Source organism: Papilio polytes, unplaced genomic scaffold (genome assembly GCF_000836215.1).
Source record: "Papilio polytes unplaced genomic scaffold, Ppol_1.0 DF824191.1, whole genome shotgun sequence".
Taxonomy (NCBI): Eukaryota; Metazoa; Arthropoda; class Insecta; order Lepidoptera; family Papilionidae; genus Papilio; species Papilio polytes.
Genome location: NW_013525013.1, coordinates 1149570 through 1171580, shown reverse-complemented (window position 1 = coordinate 1171580; position 22011 = coordinate 1149570). Strand labels below are relative to the sequence as shown.

The 22011-nt window shown below is 34.0% G+C and overlaps 2 protein-coding genes across 2 annotated transcripts in view; one reads left to right on the top strand and one right to left on the bottom strand.

Moving 5' to 3' along the window:
- Nucleotides 1-1781: 1781 nt before the first annotated feature.
- Nucleotides 1782-15675, top strand: LOC106110946 (zinc finger CCHC domain-containing protein 24-like). The gene is made up of 4 exons (XM_013292912.1): nucleotides 1782-2130; nucleotides 8378-8569; nucleotides 12915-13079; nucleotides 14068-15675. The coding sequence occupies exons 1-4, from the start codon at nucleotides 2023-2025 to the stop codon at nucleotides 14179-14181; spliced, it is 579 nt and encodes a 192-aa protein (XP_013148366.1). The 5' UTR covers nucleotides 1782-2022; the 3' UTR covers nucleotides 14182-15675.
- Nucleotides 15676-18857: 3182 nt separating this feature from the next.
- LOC106110703 (glutathione S-transferase 2-like) overlaps nucleotides 18858-22011 on the bottom strand; it is an 11642-nt gene continuing 8488 nt past the window's right edge. Inside the window, exon 4 of the mRNA XM_013292602.1 lies at nucleotides 18858-19048. Coding sequence (XP_013148056.1) covers nucleotides 18858-19048 — 191 coding nt within the window. The remainder of the gene's footprint in view (nucleotides 19049-22011) is intronic.

Below are 22011 nucleotides of genomic sequence, written 5' to 3'. Positions count from 1 at the left end.
ACGTCGCCTTATTTTAAACCGATTGCGTCCCACTAAAGTATTTTAACTATAGTGATGTTTGAATCACTACCTGTGGCACTCAGTAGTTAAACCATCGCTAAGAGTTTAACGTGTTTATACGCATTGATAATTTAAACGTATAAAATTAAATCAAAACTTGTTTCAATCGTAAAAATCACATATTTTTTCATCTAGAAACTAGCTGTTCCCGTGCAATATCAGCATAAAATTGTTTTATTGTTTACATGTGTCAAACTGTCAAATGCAAATGACAAAACTAGGCAATCTTGCTTCCTCGATGTTGGCAGCAGCTTATGGTCTGTTACCCACATTATGGTTTTTATTCAAAATATTTACCCCCTAAGTTTAATAGCGTGAAAATGTATAGCCTAAAGCGTGACGTAAGTGTAGGTCTCTTTATTAATAAAAGAATTATTCAAAAATGTGCTCTAATTGCTGACATCTTAGGCAACAAAGAAGTGTGTTTACGCTTTATTATAATAGTATAGATATGCTCCAGTCTGAACGTACCCTTAGGAGCTAACCATCATTTATTTTGTAGGAAATTAAGATAAACGATATTTGTTTTGAAAGTCAAATAAACTACATAATATGTTTAAGTGTTAATGGAATTATTTCCTTTTACAACTAAAGTATAAGGGAACTAAAATACACTTGAAGATATCGGTGTTAAAATTTAATCAACTTGGTTTAAAAGTGGGAATTGTAGAGGCTACTTAAAATTGTCAAGTGGTCTAATTTATACATTTGGTGACAAAATATTAGGCACACGTCATAAACAATACACTGTCTGCGCAAAATTTTTAATATAGCAATAAGTAGAACTATTTTGTTTTGTAATTTGCTTCCGAAGAAATTCCCCGACCATAGTTATTTGAGTTTGCACTGACAAACAATCCATGACCCTACAAGAAACGATTTTTATTCTATCTCTCCGAAAATATTTTATGAGCACTTTTAAACATCGCAAAATCATCCATAAATGAAATGGTAATCAAAACATAAAAATACAGTTTTGTCATTCAAAACTAAATCTCTGTAACTAACCTTAAATTATCAGAACTAAAAACGGTAAACAATTAAACAGTTAAAAGGAACATAAGAAAGTCAAAAAACCGTCGTTTACAAGTGACGTCATCAAAAGAACTGCATATGGGTGAAAGCTGGTTACTATCAAGCTTTGTGTTGTACAAATATGTCGCTTTGTTTCAGAGGACGGGATATCGTTAGGTGACCGGCCGGGATCTCGTGGTAGGGGGGCTGAACGAAAATATTGCTCCACGGAGTCCCCGCGCGTCGGCGCCCACATGTTCCCTGTAGTGATGTGACACGATATTTGTATTATTTTATCGATAAACTGAAACATACTGAAATCTACAGTATCGTTTGATATTTTTTTTTAAACATGCAAAATAAATTATATAACTAAGCACACAGAATTTAAATAATCATAAAAATATTTTGTATGTGCTATAATACCTATAAGGAAAGAAAATTCCTTTACGATGACATTAATTAAGAACAAAATTTTACTAAAATTGATTTGAAATTTGCTATCTATATAAAATCATTATTTACGATTGAAGTGAGAGAACGGAAAACTTACAATGTTTTCTCAATTATTCTCAAACATCAAACCTTAAACGATTGCATTATTCTACTATCGATATAATTCCACGAACAGTCGATATGATATCCAACACTAAACCTATTCCCATCTCCCGTCTTAAGGAGCGGCTGCTACTAGTCCGAGAGTAACCGGCGCGCGCGCAGCCCGACACACTGCGATCCAAAAATACCTCCTCGCCCGGCCGCCGCCCTCACCACGTACACACTAACATTGTAAAAATATCAGTACACCAACGAAAAACATTAAACTTACAAGTGAAGTGATCAGTAGACTTGTGACTTGTGATCAAGTGTATATTGCTCTGTGGTCGTGTGATAGAAACTTGTCCCGTGGTGACTGTGGTCAAGTGTGGTAGAGTTACTGATGGTGCAATGTCACCAGCTGCCATCAGCTCCGATCTGCCACAGTGGTGTGGTACCACAGACAACTGCCAGGCTTTGCTCGGCTGGCTTTTCTTGAACCAAGATCAAAATGATCCGGTAGGTGGTTTGTACTCTAGAATATTTTCTATCATCTTCTGTACCCTAAGCAGAAGACTAATATTAAAGCGATTTAGAGGACTCTGATGTCACCAAAGTGTCTTCTTCTCTTGAGCATCCTGGGTCTACATGCTGTCGAATTTATGTTTTGTTTTATTTGATTAATCAATTTACCACACTTCATATTCAGATAATAAGACCTTTTTTTAGTAAGTTTGTTCCTAATTTTTCGATATGTTATTTCTTCTTTAATTACTTCTGCAGACGAAACAATTGATAGTATCAGAAATAATAATACGATAGAAGTTCTTCTAGCGTAAGTACAATTTTAGTAATCATGATGAGATTTTCCCACTGTCATGTCAATAATTTTTCATTAACTTCTAGCAGAATACATAAAATTTTGAACACATCAAAATAATGTTTTGTTTTAACCAACTTTAATACCCATTGGATGTTAGATTATGTATATGTTTTTAAAGCAGAGGCAATTTTAAAGATTATTTAAGAAGGAAAAGCCTAAAACAAACCATCAAAATGTTGCCTACTATGTAGTCTACTATAGGTTGGAATCTTAAAGTTCGTTATAAAACTGACATAAGAAGAAGCTATTTATATAGCTGCCACGTGCTACGATAGAAAATGTGACATACGTATGTGCCGGTTAAATCCTCGATAAGCGATAGCCAGCTAATGAATAACTGTTTGTCCTCCGTACTCATAAAGTATACTCTTAATAAAGAGTTAATTGTTGTTAATTAGAACGCAATTGATTTGTTATTTAATCTTATTATATATGTTTAGATGGATGTTTGTTAGTTTGTAACCTAAACTGCTGAACGGATCTCGATAAAACTTGCCACATATGTAGTGGATCGGGAAGAACACATAAGAACACTCCACGCAGACGGAGTCGCGAGCGAAAGCTAGTATTTTACTACCTGAGGTATTCAGGTCTTTTGATCAAAAGATAGCTTCACTTTAAAGTGATGGGACTATCGCATCGAACGCCTTGTTATTCCCTTCTTCGCAACACGATGTCGATGTCGATGAAGTGTCAAATGTAACGTAGATGCTATAGTTTTCTCAAAATATCCTATTTTTTAATTGCCCCGCTTTTTGGACTTAAATAGCTATGTGCTCAGATTTACCAGTAACAGATAAACGTAAATAAAATCAATATTGTTTTCGTATACTTAAAAAGTAAAAAAAAACGTAATATTCAAATTGAGCATGTACATATAACTAAATTGTATTTCAAAAAAATGTTTTATTAGTAGCTAATTATTAAATATAAATTTAGTCATATAACATTACACATTTATGAGTTACATAGTTATGAGTGTGGAAGGGTACATCGGTAGAGGTAGACCTAGAAAGAGATGGATGGATTGTGTAAAAGGTGACATGATCAAAAAGGGAGTGATGACTGAGATGACGTATGATAGAGTTATGTGGAGGACAAAAACCTGTTGCGCCGACCCTACGGGAGTAGGATAAGGAGATGATGATGATGATGAACATTACACATTTATTTATTTAAAACTAAAATTCTTAGAAATAGAGTGTTTATTGTTCATGTTAACATTAGTTTAAGATGAAAGAAACGGTTTACAATACCAGAAAATGCTGACATTTTGAAATTCGACATTTGCATGTGTCAATTTACTCGCTGCGAAAAACAGGATTTACAAAACTTTATAGAAGTTCATAAATCGATATTTAAGGTACTGTACTGAGTCATTGTTTTCAAATTAAACAGAAACCGCTAACTTACATGAAGCATTGAATTTGTTTATCTCATCAACACAACACTCGCCCATTCAATTAGTTAGCGGGGGTCAAACACCTATCCTTTCAATCATTATGATTGGATTCGTCAATAGACTACCCAATTTTGAATACCCCTCACAAACTTCGTAAACTTAGACCAGACGCACATCTTTCACTGTGCAACACAGCTGTTGTGCGATTGTCGATTGTTTCGCAGCCAATTTTAACAGTGGTAGTGCCCGCTTTAACATCTTAGCACGAATGGGCCGGCACGCCCGGTGAAATACCACGACCACATAGAAGATAGGCGTGAAATGGAAGTAATTCCGTGTTTCGTCTGATGAGTGTGGTGCCGGAGGCCTAATTTAAGTCCCTTTCTCTTTACCACCCTTCTCTTACAAGAAGAGGTTGGGAAGAGGAAGTGGATTTAACGGTGGAGGAGATGCATAGGAAGGGGAAATATCCTCTCTATGTGCATCTCCTCCTCCGTCGTATAAGGGTAGGCAACGCATCTGCAATTGCGGATGTCTATGGGCAGCGGTGGCTTCGCCATTTTGGCGGTTTCAGGTGGCCGCTTGCTCGTTTGCCGCCTTATGTTATAAAAAAAAAATTAACTGTTTAGTTGCAGTAAAAACCGAGTAGTGTAACCTCCATATAAGTTGATAGGAAAGCGAGACTAAACAGTTGTGCGATATTTTAGTCAAAAGTGTGGGTGCTTAGAGATGACGATCCTCATAAGTGTCACTAGCAAATGATTTAGACTATTATGATCTTATTTGAAGTACTTTTTATATAATACGGTAGTATTACTTAAAAAGAAAGTTATTTCTCCCGCGACTTCGTCCACGTGGTATTAAAAAAAACATAAGTGAATGTCCTATATGTTCTTCCAGAATATACTCTACATCTATACCAAATTTCATTGAAATCCGTTCAGCAGTTTAGGCTACAAACTCTAACAAACATCCATTCATAAAAACTTTCGCATTTATAATATAGTAGAACCTCGATAACTCAAACCTCGGTAAACAAAAAACCTCTATCAGTTCAAAAAATATTATGTTTCCTTCCCATCAGAGCCCAAAACTTCTACAACAAAGACCCTTGATAACTTAAAACCTCTAAAACTTAATTTAATTCCACGCGGACGGAGTCGCGGTCGAAATCTAGTACTGATATATTAAAACTTAAACACACACTTTGTTATGTAGAATCTCAGCAACCATAGCATACCTGGCGAAAAGATTTGTAGTTTTGAATTTTTGTACGTATTGAAATAACTCATAAACAACTAGGTCGATTTCAAAAATTCTTTTACCATTAAAAACCTATATTATCATTGAATAGGCTATATTTTTTGCAATAATTAAATCTAGGTGTACGAAGACGCGAGAAACAGTTTTGTTAGTAAGAAAAATCATGTCATGTTTATGTTTTAGAGAAGATGATAAATTCGATAAACAATGAAATAATTAATAAACTGTGGTATATGAGAATGATACCTTTGTTATGGTCTTACATTTCAAGTTACAAGGCTTGTTAAGTTCAAGTTACTTTAACTTATAGGAGTCACATAACGTCCGGTTGGCGGTTTGCTTTGATATCACATCTTAACGTGGGATACTATTGTCGAAACTTTTTTACAAAAGAAATGTGTTAAAATTTTGATTGTTTTATTAAGAAAATCTTATCTTACTAATATTATAAAATGCGAAAGTTTACACGGATGGATGTTTGTTAGTGTTTGTTGTTTTAACGGCTGAATGGACCTCGATGAATTTAGGCATAGATGTAGAGGATACTCTGGAGAACACATAGGCTATTCACTTTTGTTTTTTTTTTTTAATTCCACGCGAACGGAGGCGCAGGCGAAAGACAATGTAATTAACATCTTTTGACTATATTTTCGTGTTGAAATAAAGTCTATAACTGTATTAAAAAGTTTCAACATCAAGAATATTAATTTTAAAGTTTTCTGATAACTTTAAATATAAACTTCTGACATATTCGTTTTGTAAAATCCATACTCCATAGCAGTAATATCCCGATATATCGAAGCAGTATGCGCGTCGCGACCTACGCATTATACGAGCTACGTCACGGACTGAGTCAAAACAAAACAAAAAACACATTACTATTGCATTTAGTACCAGACAATTGTGTAAAATCGGTTAAAGGTAATAAAACTTTATAAGGTTAAATTGCAAAGAATTTTGATAAAATTATACTGGATATAGAAAAGGCTTGCAATTGTCTAATAACTAGCTTTTCCCCGTGACTCTTTTCGCGTGAAATTAAAGAAAAAACACAAGGGAAAGTAGCCTACGAGTTCTTCCAGACTATCCTCTACACGTAATTTCGGTACAACAACAAATATCTATAAATTCAATCATCTAAACTTTCTTATTTACGGTATTACTAGCTTTCGCCTGCGACTCCGTCCGCGTAGAATTAAAAAAAAAGTAAGTAGCCTATGTGTTCTTCCAGACTATGCTCTAAACCTGTGCCAAATTTCATGGAGATCCGTTCAGCAATTTAGGCTACACATACAACACACTCTAACAAACATTCATCCATCCATCCTAATTTTCGCATTTATAATATTACTAGCTGTTGCTCGCGACTTCGCCCGCGTGAAATAACTTCAATTAGATTCAGAGAATTTTTGAACTCCAATAAAAAATAATGAATTACACATCATTATCACCAGGGTTGTAACTATGATTAATGCAACTAAAACAAAACACGCTTTTGAAATCTATGGTCATTTTTCTAATACGCACTTCAGTATAAAATGTTTGTAAGACCTTTGTTCACTGCGTAGTTAATATTCGCATAATCGCTTGAAATTCTTGCAAAAAAAACAAAACAGCAGCTTGTTTTTCTCGATATGATTTATTCTGTATGTAAATTTGATCGTCTGCAAGAATAAATGACGACAAAAAAATTGCACTCGTTGTTTACGTGTTCAGAAATTTCTAGAATTACGAATTTACCCGAAGAATGACGATTGAAGACGAATGAAGAGGAAGAATTACTTATGGGACCAATAATTTTAACGGTAATCCAGGTCCAGGAATTAAAGGAATGAAAGAAAAAGTTAGAGATCTAATCTCCGTCCAATAATTTTTATACAAAAGAGACCACGCGCTCGCCTCCAGACGTCAACGTACGCATTTCCGAATTAGAGCGGTCGTAGGGTTGACACTCAACATTTTTTTGTAATTGTTTTTACATTTTTTTAATTAGCTAATTCTCGTTTGAAGTTTGATTGATTGAAAAAAACTTCGAGGGACAGAGAAATTGATTTTATAACCCTATACAACTTTGGTAAACATACCTAAGAGTACCGATTGATTACACTAATGCTAAAATACAGATTATCTTCTACTGTATATACTTAACTATAGTAATGAAACCCAATTAGTTATTTTATATTTTTACCCATAAAATTCACAGAAATTTCCACTTAAAATTGATTTACAAAAATGTATTATAAATAACGTTTTCTAATTTTTGTCAGCCCTAATCAGAGTACTAACTCATTAACCAGATGCGCGTGCGATCGCACTGTCCGACGTAGTGGGGGAAGGATTTACCGCGATTTGTCCGAAGTTACCAAACGGAAGTCTTGATGCACAGAAAGCCAGATGTTTCCTATGCAACAAAACAATAGGTTAAGAGCATGCGTACACCTTGGATCAAACTATCGCACAACTGTTTAGTCGCGCGTTCCAATGACCTTATATGGAGGTGCACACACTACTCTATTTTTAGTTGGAACTAAACAGTTGATTGGGCTGCGAAACAAATGACAATCGCACAACGGTTGTGCGATAGTTTAGTCAAAGGCGGTGCGCCTGCTCTCCAATACTAGAGTAGGGTTGATATGACCCCGATAGTTAAATAGTCTTTAGTATGGTATACGTATTTAGGTTTGAATCCGATTACAACCGAGATTCGAGAACAATCCATAGATGTAAGCTAAGTTGAAATTATTTGGAGGAATGTGAGTTTTACGCGTACTTTCGCCATTTTTCAACAAAAAATGTGAATAATACATTTTATTACTCACCTCTCACCTCCTCTATTAATATGGTCTAAATTAAATAGTAGTTTTTGCTCGCGACTTCATCCGCGTGCCATTAAAAACCTATGTTACTCACAGATCACATAGTTTTTTTATGGTGAAATAGTTTTTGAAATCGGCCCAGTAGTTTTTGAGTTTTTTCAATACATACAAAAAATATAAATCTTTTCTCTTTATAATATCAGTATAGATATAGATGATGGAGCCAGATAATAAGGAAATGATAAAAGTTTTGACACTTTGTAACAGGGAAAGAATAAAACAAGTCAATTGTACAGAGTTTATTCCAACACTTTCCCAGTTTTGTTTAACCAATCTTCAGGGTCCACCATTGTATCGATACTAGGCACAATTGCTTTAAAGTTAACATGATTTATGTTTTAGTGGATTCCGGGTTCAATCTGGGGTCCGTTGCCGACAGCCGCGCCGAGCTCTACAGCGCCCTCTGATGATGTATCTTCGCTGGCGGAGCAACTAGCTGCGATCTCCTTGCGTCGCCCTACTCGCCCGCCGCCTCCAGCCTACATGTGCCATCTCTGCTTCAAGAAAGGACATTATATTGGAGATTGCCCGCAGGTATCTTATTTATTGACTAGATTACATAATAAAGATGATTACGTAACTGTTCTTCCTTCTGGGTTATGGATATAAGTTGTGCTACTGTTGTACAAAGCGCCTCATACCCCTAGACAAAACGATTTTTGATTGGCGTTATCGCTAGTACGATAAAATATGTAAATATAAAGATGGGGGAAAAAAAAAGAACAATCTAATTGCTAATTATAATTGTTTTATTCGAAAATGTTATTAATACCTTAAATTTTCTTGTACCTTTTTTTAATGTTTTAAAATAACTCATTAATTGTAATGTATTTTTTTGTTTTCTTTGTGTAGACATTAAAAGAATTGTAATGAAGTATTGGGGAAGGAATTGGCTCCTGTGACACAGGGCAACCTACTACAGGAGCCAAGACTTTCAGGAAATGTAAAAAAAAAGGAATATAGACTTACAACGTTTTTGTCAGTGTTTTCACATTGCGCCTGCTAATTTTTAGAGTTACAAGTAAACAAAAATTTCCCAACTTCTTTCGAAATTCTCCCATTTTGAAATTAGAAATAAATTATATGCTAATTTATTTCGAATTCGAATTTCGAAATTATGAAAATGGCGACATTCACCCGTGCAGTTGCCGCTCACTGATTGGTTAAAATATGACGCTTTTGAGATGATATTGTTAGGTTGTAAAATTGACAACTATCATATGACATTTGTACAAAAATTACTTGTTTTATGGTGCCCCTTCTGTAACTTTGTTGGTTGGTTGTGTCTGAATGTTTTTATTGTTTACTAGCTGTTGCTCGCGACTTCGCCTTTGTGATATTTAATAATAAAAAATATAGCCTATATTACTTACAGAAACATTACCTCTCTAATGCGAAAGAGTTTTTTTAATCGGCCCAGTGGTTTTTACGTGAATCGAATTCATACACAAATCCAAAAATACAAATCTTTCCTCTTTATAATAGTATAGATAAAATAACACTTAAATTGGTATACAGTCTGTGACAAAATTCTTTTGTAACAAATCGAGTAACCTTTCAGTTATTTCCGCGCCACCACATCGGCTGTGTGGCAGAGCGCCAAAATGTTTATTAATTTACTTATTTTTAAACTAATAGTTACCGTTCATAGTTATTTAAATTGCAAGAAACTTGACTCTTATTGGACATATGAAAACTACAGTCATCTAACATTTAGAGTGTATACCTCTGACTCATCGCACTAATGTGCGATTGTCGATTGTTTCGCAGGCAATTCAGTTTAGTTGCACAACTAAAAATCGAGTAGTGTAACCTTCATGTAAGCTTATACGAATCAAAGCATGACTAAACAGTTGTGCGATAGCTTAGTCGAACGTGTGCGCGCTCTGAAAAAACATAGATGACTATATTCGAATTAGTTTCTATGCGAGGTAATGTCCATATTATTTTACCTTCAATGAGATTTACAAATGACTTGAGACATTAAAATATAAGTGGTCACTCGTTACCTTTTTTTGAAAGTAGCGCCAGTGGAGAAATTGAGAAGCAAAAGGTTAGCGTGGTATGGATATGTTATGCGACGAAATGATGGGGACATAAACCAGAAAGTGTTAAGATTGTGGATGGCTACAAAGGAAGAGGAAGACCAAAGAAAGTATGGATGGATTGTGTGAAAGAGTATATGCTTAAGAAAGGAGTGGATTCAGATATGACGGCTGATAGAGATGTATGGAAGAGTAACACATACTGTGTCGACCCGTAAGGGATAAGGGCAAGTGGATGATGACTCGTTACCTTTTTTACTCTGGAGTTTGAGGCAGGCAATAAGTCGAGCTCTTTAAATAACCGTTTGACCAAAATCCCACTTTATGTTAATAAGTTTCGGGGTAATTTAGTAGGTGTCTACTCTAGGCCCGTCATATATCTTCAATTACTCTCGTTTCATATTTCTTGGTAATTCTAAATGATAACTTATCAGTTCGTCGTCGTACGATTAATTAAATCAAACTAAATACGTCATTGTTCGAATGTGAATAAGTCTTCGTAATTAACAAGGTCCCTGTGTTATGCTCAACTTTGACTCTGATCGATTTTATCTTAATTAGTGATTGCCTTAAGATATTTTGACTAAAACTTACTATAATCTAATTAGGAATCGTTTCATAATTATATATGTGAAAGTTTGGATGGATGGATAGATGGATGGATGTTTGTTAGAGTTTGTAGCCTAAACGGCTGAACGGATCTGGATGAAATTTGGCTTAGATGTAGAGGATAGTCTGGAAGAACACATAGGCTACTTTCTTTTGTTTTTATTATAGTATCATGCGAACGGAGTCGCGGGTGGAAGCTAGTCATTACATAATTGTAAATACAAATTTAAAACTAGGATATCGGAGCCTACCCTAAGCACCCTTAGTAGGGTAGGCTCCGAGCCCCTCGGTGAGGACTTTTAGTGAGCTGGTGCTGATGAATTTAAAATGGCAGAGTACTAAAAAAAAGCATAAATAAACGGTTCGTACACACCGCTTACAATCTGATGAACTTCAAAATTTGAAATGGAGTGTCTTACCATTTAAGGCGCTGTAACATTTATTTTCAGTACTAGCTTTCCACAATGACTCCGTCCGCGTGGAATTAAAAAAAAGAAAAGCATGTAGCCTATGTGATCTTCCAGACTATCCTCTACATCTATGCCAAATTTCATCGACATCCGTTCAGCAGTTTAGTCTACAAACCCTAACAAATATCCATTCATCCATACATACATGTACATTCGACCGTTTCCATTTTGCATTTAAAGTTCTCATGAATAGATTATTAGATTAGCAATTCGGTGAAAAATGAATTTGTTTGTGCAAGACGTCCGTTGTAAGGTGCTAGACGATAACAAAACGCATCACAAGCGTTTATGCACCTATAACAATAAGGGCTAATACACACTAGGCGTTTAAAACGCGTAGATAACGCGCGTTCTCTGCACCATATAGTCTTTGAAGAATGTATGACGCGCTTCGTATTAATAGGACAGTTGGCATAGATGTTTTTAACGCTCGTTATTGTAGCGTTGTGTGTACATTACCTTAACTGTAACATTACCCGGCCAATTACATTACATTGTAATTGAATTACAGTCACGATTTTTCTAAGAACTTCATCTCGAGCTGGTTGTTTACAAAACTTGAATCGCGTTTTAGTCACGTATACCGATCGCTTGCTGGAAGTATTTAATATACCTAATAAACAGTAGAGTTGTACTGACCATTTCTATGTACGCCTACTCTATATTATTTGTTTTATGTGTTCAAAACTTTAAGGGCCTGTCCCACTGGCTGATAGAGGCTCAAATAGCTTAAAGATGACGTCACTGTCACATAGAGTACCGAGATCTAAATGTTTCCTTTACATTATTACACATTGGATTGTTATAACAATTTACAATTTGTTTGGACAAGCCCTTAACAAAAGAATATCTCATTTAATATGGATACGAAAAATGCATTGAGAATATGGTCAGCTTCTTATCTAAGTGCCTTAGTGTTGATTTTTCTGAATTTACACTAAAGATCGAATTTTGGAAAGAATCTTCTAGATTTCGTCTAGTAAGCGTCCTTTACAAGTCGATAGAGATATATATTTTACTGGAATTGAAGCGTTAGAATGGCTGTAAACGCTGTTACATATTTAAAAATCGTTTCACTATGAATATGTATTTATTGCCACAAAAAAGAAATTACATATAGGACCCATTCTAAAGAAAACATACAATCGTGGCAAAAGGTAGCCAGCTCAGCGGATGCAGAACGGACTAAGCCGATCCTGCGCTGATTTTCAGCTGGCTCCTTCGCACTCAGTAACATATACCTTTATTATTAAGGTAAACGACTGTAATCTTACTTCTGACTTCTGACTAATATTATAAATGCGAAAGTTTAGATGGATGGATGGATGGTTGTCAGAGTATGTAGCCGAAACGGCTGAACAGATCTCCATGAAATTGGGCACAGGTGTAGAGCATAATCTGGAAGAACACATAGGCTACTTTTTATCCCGGAAATAGTTACGGTTCCCGTGGGATGCATTAATTTTGTTTTTAATGTTTACTCAATTATTCTGCAACGGTTCAACATATCTCATTGAAATTTAGCACAGATATAAAACAAAGTCCACATGGGATAAGGTTCATTCCCGAGAAATGTCCGGTTCCCGAGGGATACATAGCTTTTTGTTATTTATGTAGTTCGTATGTTTTCTAATACCACGCGGACGAAGTCGCGGGCAACAGCTAGTAATTACATATATTTTAATATATTTTAATTACTATTTGGGCATCATCTCGGAATATATAGGTCAATTAATTATTCCAATTACATTCCAGGCTCGTCCGAAAGGTGAAGGGTTAACTCCCTACCAGGGTAAAAAGCGCTGCTTCGGTGAATACAAATGCCCAAAATGCAAACGCAAGTGGATGAGCGGCAACTCCTGGGCCAACAATGGTCAGGAGTGTATCAAATGTCGGATTAACGTATTCCCACATAAACAGGTAATTAAATAAATAGGACGTGTCATTTATTTTATCGGTTACATACGATTAAAGGGTGTTTTTCAATGATAAACCTTTTAGTTGATAATTGATTCATCATCAGTTCACTATATGACACTGATGGGTTCGGAGACTACTCTAATAAGGGGTGACTAGGCCATATTCAACCACCCGAGCAAAGTGCGGGTTGTTTGACTTCAAAATATCTTTAAATTTCTTCGCTGATAATTGCAGGTTGCAACACGATGTTTTCCTTCACTGTAAGAACGTCCGGTATATGTACAAAAAATATTGTAAAAATCTAAAATCATGTTAGACTACAAGTCAAGACTTCAAACCCATGAGCCACCGACGCTCTTAATTTCTAATAATTGAAAAGCTACAACCGTTTCAATATTGGAACGCGACGCGAAAGAAATAGTTACTTTGATTTTAAAATTTTTGGAATTGTAAATGATAATATGAAGATATGATTTTAATGAAAAACAGATTTATTCATTATTTACAACGTGAAAGTTGCCAGCAAACGATTCGCAAGCGTATTGCAGTGAATATTTATATTTTATGTTTATTTTAATAAAAATGTAACACACGATGTTACGACTTATGAAAAGTTATTTTTGTATTTAATGTGATATGTTTTTATTTAATATTGACGTGTTAGCACGCACCTTTGACTAAACTATCGCACAACTGTTTCGTCTCGCTTTAATTCCTATGAGGTACACACACTACTAGAATTTTAGTTTTGCAAGTAAACAATTGAATTGACTGCGAAACAATTGACAGCCGCAGAACAATCATGCGACAGTAGTTAAGTGTGCGTCCGTTCTTGCCCCTGTTGCAACAAGGGAACATTGCAAACGTATACACGAAATACTGGTGACATCAGATAGTATAGACATGTACTTCTTGTTCTACTTGGAACTTCCATAAGTATACTCGATACTTCCAATTAAATTTTAAATTCCATTTTTAAAATTTCCAGAGGCCGTTGGAGAAGCCGGATGGGTTGGACGTGAGCGACCAATCCAAGATCCACCCGCAACATCTGTGCCAGAAGTGTCGCAACCTAGGCTACTACTGCCGCAGGGAATACTGATCCGATATATTCAGAAGATCATACTGCTATACTGCATGACCATTGGAGTACCATTCAGTTAACTTCAAACAACCATAGATATACTCTACTTCTTACAGGGTCCGTTTTATCATTAACGAGATTTCTACAGTGCCACCTAACTGTAATACAAAATAATCTGCCACCTTATGCGTCGCACCACCTCATCTTATAGACCTACAAGGATCTTATGGCAATTTTGACATTAACAGGGGGCGCCTGCTAGTTTGTAGAGTTACCAGTAAACAAATAATTCCTAACTTCTTTCGAAATACATCCGTGTTGAAAACAAAACAAAACTTTAAGCTAATGATTTGTAACTTATGACCTGAGTGCCCGCAGTAATTGTTTATTTTATATATCTACATAAATTGTTACTGTTTTAGGATTATTCAAGCAAAGTCATGGTAAAATTTATAGTTTTTGAGTTATTATAAAACATTGGTGGTGTGTTTTTACGCTTTATTTGTCATAGCAGAGATTGTGCAAGAATATCTTACATTATGAGTTACACGGAAGAGCGGGACTTCCTAACACAAGTGCCTATTGGTTACTTAAAAGGAAGTCCCTACAACTGATTGATTTGTAACTTACTTGATTTAATAATTTTTTTTTTATAAAACAAACAAATATTTTCTCTTTGTAATATTAGTATAGATATAGTTATGAAGTATAGTAAATCTATATCCAAAGAAGTGAGGTAGTTAAGTATGTTTTCTGTCTGTATAACATGGTTTTGGTAATAATTACCAAAGGGATTTCTTATTACGTAAATTAGCCCCCAATAGATTGCTGCGAGAGTATTGACGATAGTGTATGCAATTTAATGTCAACGCGTTTTGTAATAGCTATTACTTGCCTTTAATACTTCTGTTGTTAAACACGATGTTTGAATTATACTAACTTTTGTGGTTTAGGGCCAGTCCCACAACGGGGATGTATCCTAATTTTTGGAATTGCTTTTATTATATTAAAAAAATGTAATAAAACCATATACGCAACATTTAATTACAAAAACACTTAACTGAAAACAACTTCTCGAAAGACCGCGAAAACGCTTCATGACATGACGTCACTTCTTTGCTAACAAACCTCGCGTCGCGGTCTGTCAAAGTCATTCAAAGTGACCAGACGTAAATTTAATTAGCTATTCAAATAACTTTTACTATTTTTTTTTCGTCATAATGATCGAAAAATTTGCTCGTAAAATATGTCGTAAATATGAAAACACTTAATAATGGAGTCCTCATAATATAACACACGCAAACTCAATTATTATAATCATTAAAAAAAAATTATAACTACAAAATGCACTGACATTCACTGAAGCTGGTCACACTGCCATGTTGTTTGCGAAGAAGCTACGTCACCGAGCTCTGATTGGTGTTTGAGATAGAGTAATGGAGGGTAAAAAATATTGCAGCGTTTTTAATTTATATTTCAATGGAGACAAACATTTAAGGTCTCCAAATGTTATTATAGGTTTTAAAATACTGTCTTTAAAATATTAAACATAACTTTATTTGAATTTGTAACATTAGGAAACATCCCCATTCTTGTAAATTGTCAGAAAACAATCCGCAACGTAAACGTTTAGATTGTGATGGAAATATCGGATCTTGGTACTCTAATCGACAGTGACGCTACTTTTAAACTATCTGAGCCTCTATCAGTGGTGGGACTGGCTATTTAAATTAACTATTATAGTTTTGAATGGTTTTTGATATTTATTATTCAGTGATAATGTCAGAAGTAACTAACTATTGCTACTTTTATCTTAAATGAAGACATATTTCAATTTGTAGCCTTAATATTTGCGTCGATTTTTTACTGGTATTTAAATTTTCTTTTGAATATTCAGTTGCAGTATAAAATTATATGTCATTTAAAACTACCATATATGCTATGGTCGGTTTTAATTGTTTTTTTAGGTTATAATTATGTTAATTGTAATATTACTAATATGTTTGTACTTAGAAAGACATTATATTTAAAATTTTATTGTACTTACAAATCAGGAATTGACCCAAAGAATTTTAATAGTAAAAAAATCAATTCTATACCAAAATACAAATATTTAGATAAATAACTTCATTCGATTTCATATTTTTAACTACAAAAAATGCTATATTTACGATAGAGTTAAGAAAATATTTTGTACCAGTTTTGGAATTATTCCCTACCGTCACCTCGCTCTGTTCCCACGAGACAGAAGAGTATAAAAAGTTTCATCCGTCCCACCTTTAGCGACGAGGGGACGGTTGGAACTGATTTTATTTCGGTTTCATCTGTCGCCTTATTGATGATAGTGAGACTAAAAGGAGGAACGGATAAAACGTTTTATTCTCACGTGGGGACAGAGCGGACTGACGGTTGGGAATAATCCCAGTTTTCATAGAATAAGATTAGTACTATAACAGATTTTATTATCACGATATATAGATATAATACATTTGAATTATTTATAAGAATTAAGTTACATGTATAAATTTACTATCGTTTTCATAACAATGTTTCAACCCATTCACATTGTAACTACCGAACCCAATAATCGATCCATAAGACCGATCTAAAGATTGTAAACACATTGCGTGAGTACAAAAATGGAATCAACGAATAAGTAGGACCTAGAAAGAGATGGATGTATTGCGTGAAAAGACATGATCAAGAAGGGAGTGATGACTGAGATGACGTATGATAGAGTTATTTGGAGGACAAAAACCTGTTGCGCCGAACCTACGGGAGTATTATAAGATGACATTTGATTTCGACATTTGTGGTTCGAGATTGATTATTGGGTTTGACTGATAAACTATTGGTATGAAATATTCACCAACCGTCTGGAAGATTGAGCCAATTTTTGTATACTCCTCATGGCATCAGAGGTACTTACTCGTAAGACGGAAGATTGTAAGGATAAATTAGTTTTAAGTTATAATTTAAGTCATTATAAAGATATAATACAATAAGTTAATAAGAAGTATAATATTATATGTATATTTAGATCGAATGTATCGTAATTTAACTATTTTTCTTTACATTATATATAATATATGTTATTTTCGAACTTTGAATATTGACAGATCGACGGCAAAAAGTCGAAATCGACGACTATATTTCTGAATCAATTTTCATTTTGAAATCAGCAAACATTTAGATAAGTAAAAATGGATCGAAATCAATTGTTGGGTTTGGCCGTAGAGTAACATAAACGATAAGCATTGAATAATCTCGATTCTACATTTAATCTTTTTTTACTAGAATCCTGAAAGACTTACTGCCGTACTCAGAGTTGTTATTGATCGATAAAGGAGACTTTTAGTGTAATTTTTCACAAATCTTCACTAAGATTGATACCTGAGTACTACATGTAGGAATCTCTATATATTTCTAAATGTTATGTTTAGTTAATCTTATTTTATAGGTTAGTTTTAATTCAGATTTTGTATTTCAAACATTAATTTGTTACAAAATCTCATATTATAATGTGTCATATGAATTATGTAAAGTTTGTAAGACAAACTATGTTAAATATTTTAGTTATATATTAGCGAAGTGTAAGCACCCAAAGATGTGAATTCATGTGCCAAAAATAAGTATTTCCTTATTAACGTAGAAACTTAGTTAAAGTGCCATTTACACTTACAATTATTAATTGCTAAAAAAGTTACTCCTGTTACAAAATTATCTACATCAACAGGCTACAAGCCATGATAAGTCTGTTTCATTTTCGCCATTTTGAAGCGATTGCAGCGCTGACGACAGCGGTGGTAAAAACTGGAACTAACAACAGTCTTCAAATAGGAACGAGTAATTCCAATTTAATACTTCCGAGCAACGAAATTAAGGCCATTTTACAACGCATTTGTAGTTCCTCATGTTCCCGCTCCTTTGCCACATTCTTTTAAAAAGCCAACTATATCTGTAGAGGTTATGTTTTGTACTTTCATTAGTAGAAATTTAAGGTTATAATGATTTTGTTTAAAAAATGCAGTCCACGGTAAATTAAAATGTTTTAAAGGAGTTAATCTTTATTTTTAATATAATAATTTTAAGATGAATTTGCTGAAACAATGGTGCTTTTATTATTAAAGTTTTAGATACATTCTGTTTGAATGCAGTTTTTTAATTATCTTTTGACAACGTAGTCATTCCCTTTGGAGTAAAAAAGAGATTTTTACTGTTCAATAACACTCGATTGGTTGATGACGTCATAGCTGTGTTTTCTACATTTTAATTTTTTTCTTTTACAATAGATATTAGAATATTGATGAACATATTACGATTTGTTACTTATGTGATTATTTTAAAGCTTGTATTTAAGACGTATTTTTAAAATAAATTCCCTTTAGAAAAAAAATTGTGTTTAATTTAAACCACCATATTCGGCTGATTAACTATTAATAGTTTGTTGATTATCTAAATTATTAGCTTTCACACGCGACTCCGTCCTTGGAATTAAAAAAAAACAAAAGTGACTTGCCTATGTGTTCTTCCAGACTATCCTCTATATCTATGCCAAATTTCATCGAGATCCGTTCAGCTGTTTAGACTAGAAAAGGTAGAAATGTAAAAAAAAAACAAATGTTATCATTGCAAAAGCCCCATGAAATAGATTTATTTACATATTGATTTATAAAACTTACAAATAATTATAATCAATGAAGAAATCCTGGCAGCACTCGGATTCTGTGCGGTCTATCGAAGGAATTTTCATACGGCCGTTGTGCTTGAACGAAACCATCAGCGAAATCATCTTCATCATAATCCGCTGATCTCTTTTCAAAATGATGTTCAGATTCTTGTAATTTCCCTTGAGTGGATTTAGATTGCTGTGTTTCCGAACGTCCTAAAACAACGCAACAGATTAAAAAAACAAATGTCAACTTCACAATGGCCGCCATCTTGTCTTCTCAACGTCAAATTGTTGATTACGATTTTTGTTGTTTGTGTCGCTTTTATATAGGAAATAAATGTTTTCTTTAACTGTTACTTGTGTAAATTTTTCACGACTTCTGTGTGCGTAACATTATTGTTGCATTAACACGTCGACGGATAACATACGATTTTCATTGTCAATAACCATGGTCATTCAGAGGCTTAAATTTTAAATGTACATAAGAATAATTATGTTTGTTACAAAGATATGAATACACACAGACATACTGTTTTATCTATATGAATGTTTTTTATCAATTTGTGTTTTTAAAAGAAAAATAAATGTTATTTCTAAACGTGAAATGTAAATTCATGTAAATTAATATAAAAATATCTGATTGTCATGTAAAGAAGAGAAAAGAACTCCATTCTCGAATAGGGTAGTATTAAAAATGTATAATTTTTAAGCTCGCTACAGTCAGTATTAACTGCACAGTTGTATTTGACATGTGTAGGCAAAAGTCCGACTGTCATTTAAAATGTTCCTTACTCTGTTTTGTCTTCACACGTCAGTTTAAATGTACAGTTCAACTGTTTATTAAAACTAAACATGTATACTTTAAATAAGCGCTTTGTTATTACATCATGTAATATATTTTGCATCGTATTTTATCAGGGGAATTATTTTATGTCCGTGTCTACTAGATTCTAACATCTCTAGTTAACCTTATTTACTATTAAACCGACGTAAACTCGATGGATTGACGCACGTGATTTATATGAACGTAAACACCTTTATTTACTTGATAAATCTTTACTACATTAAATTGAGTGCAACAAAGCGACGTATTTTGATCTCTTATTACATACTAACTTCTGTCCCCAACTTCGTCCGTGTGAAATTAGAAAATGATCAAAAGATTTTACAGATATACCTTTCTAACGGTAAAAGAATTTTTAAAATCGGTCCAGTAGTTTTTGAGTTATTTCAATACAACAAAAATACAAAAATACAAATCTTTTCTTTTTATAATATTAGTATAAATAACCTCTTTATTCTCGTTGTTGAAAAGCATCCCAAGTAATATTGTATCCTTTATAGTCGTCCGTGTAACTTACATTAGTATTTTAAATTTATATACTAGCTTTCGCACGCGACTCCGTGTTACAGAATATCAACATCTACGCCGAATTGGATAGAGATGTTTAAACAGAGCAGTTAAAACTACAAACTAATAAACATCCATCTATTAATCTAAACTTTCGGCATCAGTAATTAATGTTATAATAATAAGGCCAGGGAGATGATGCTTACCTTCTTGGCGACGTCCGTAATAACCAATGTAATGCATCATTTCCGCTGACTTCTAAACAAATTAATATATCAAATATCGTGATCATAAGACCTTGAGATGTGAAATATGAATGGAAATATACCGATATCCATTCACAGATTGCGATATCGCAAAACACAGTTACACAATGTGTATTCCTAGCCGAGTTGTGAAGTGATCCGATTGTGTTGTATAAACATTTAGTCAGTAAACATGTTTTCCCTTAGCCAACTGATATACACCATATATATTGTGTCGTATTATCGTTTAAATATCGGATTACGGTATAGATACAATTGCAAAACTAAGTTAGATATGTCAATGCAAGCGCCTGTTGAAAAATAATAGTATTACAATGAACAAAATTGCTATTATTTTTTTTTTGTCGACACAAACATCTACAAATCAAGGAAAAATTGTAAAAAAATAAATAATTGACTTGTTGTTCGGTAAATTTATTCATTTACCATTGCTGGCACAGTTTCAGTGGCACCAGGTTCAGTGGCTGCATGTTTGTTATTACCACAGATAATTCGATATTATCTCCAAAACGGCTTCATGAATCTCGATAAAAGATGTCTGGAAGAGCACAGAGGCTACTTACTAAGTTTGTTTCATTCCAAGCAGACAGATAGTGTGTTATTGATTGCATATCAATAAACAAATATTTATACTCTTGTTAAGATTTACTATTAGGAAATGATATGTGGCTTATCATTATGCTGGCTATAAAACGGTTGTTGTAATTAAATCGCGAAACAAAAATAAAAAAAGTGCACAAAGAAAGGACTTGCTTCAATTTAAAGTAATTATAACTTAAATAATGTCACTAAAAGCTGGTAAGTTTTATCAAATTTCTACCGATAAATACAATTTTCGTTTAATTAACATAATTATAAGTCAAGTTATAAAAAATATAATAAGTTATCTTGTTAATTGCTACTTAATTAATAGTATTATTCAGGTGTTGGTACCGACTAATTTTAGAACTTTCGTCCCTTTTTAGATAAATGAGAGTTTGCCTGGCAAATACTTTTTCTATAGACTTTAACAGTGGTAGAGCCCGCTTTAACATCTTCGCACGAATGGGCCGGCTCGCCCGGTGTAATAACATGATCACACAGAATAGGCGTTTCGTCTGATGAGTGTGGTGCCGGAGGCCTAACTTTCATCCCTTTTAAAGGAACGAGGAATTGACGGTGGAGGAGACACATAGGAAGGGAAAACATCCTGTTTACGTGCGTCTCCTCCTTCGTGGATTAAGAGTAGGCAACGCATCAGTTATAGCGAAAGTCTGTGGGCTGCGGTAGCTTCGTCATTTCGGTGGATTCAGGTGGCCGATTGCTCGTTTCCCACCTTATGAAATGTTAAAAAAACTTCTACCGTGGTCAAAGGCGTAAAGGGACCATGTACCAAGGCATATAACTTATAGCATGTCATTAAGGGATCTCCGACGCAAAAATAGTTGGTGCTGACACCACAAGTCACGTTTTTAACTATTTATTTATTTTTATTTATTTATTTTTATAGGAATGCCAACAAAACATATTAAAATAGATTTACATACAGTGGTTAAAACTCAGTAAAAATTATAAACATA

Bases quoted from the DNA above. Each gene is read 5' to 3' on its own strand.
- LOC106110946 (XM_013292912.1), top strand. From the start codon at position 2,023: ATGTCACCAGCTGCCATCAGCTCCGATCTGCCACAGTGGTGTGGTACC. The intron at 2,131-8,377 runs GTAGGTGGTTTG...TTTATGTTTTAG, and splicing joins ACCAAGATCAAAATGATCCG to TGGATTCCGGGTTCAATCTG. The intron at 13,080-14,067 runs GTAATTAAATAA...TAAAATTTCCAG, and splicing joins ACGTATTCCCACATAAACAG to AGGCCGTTGGAGAAGCCGGA.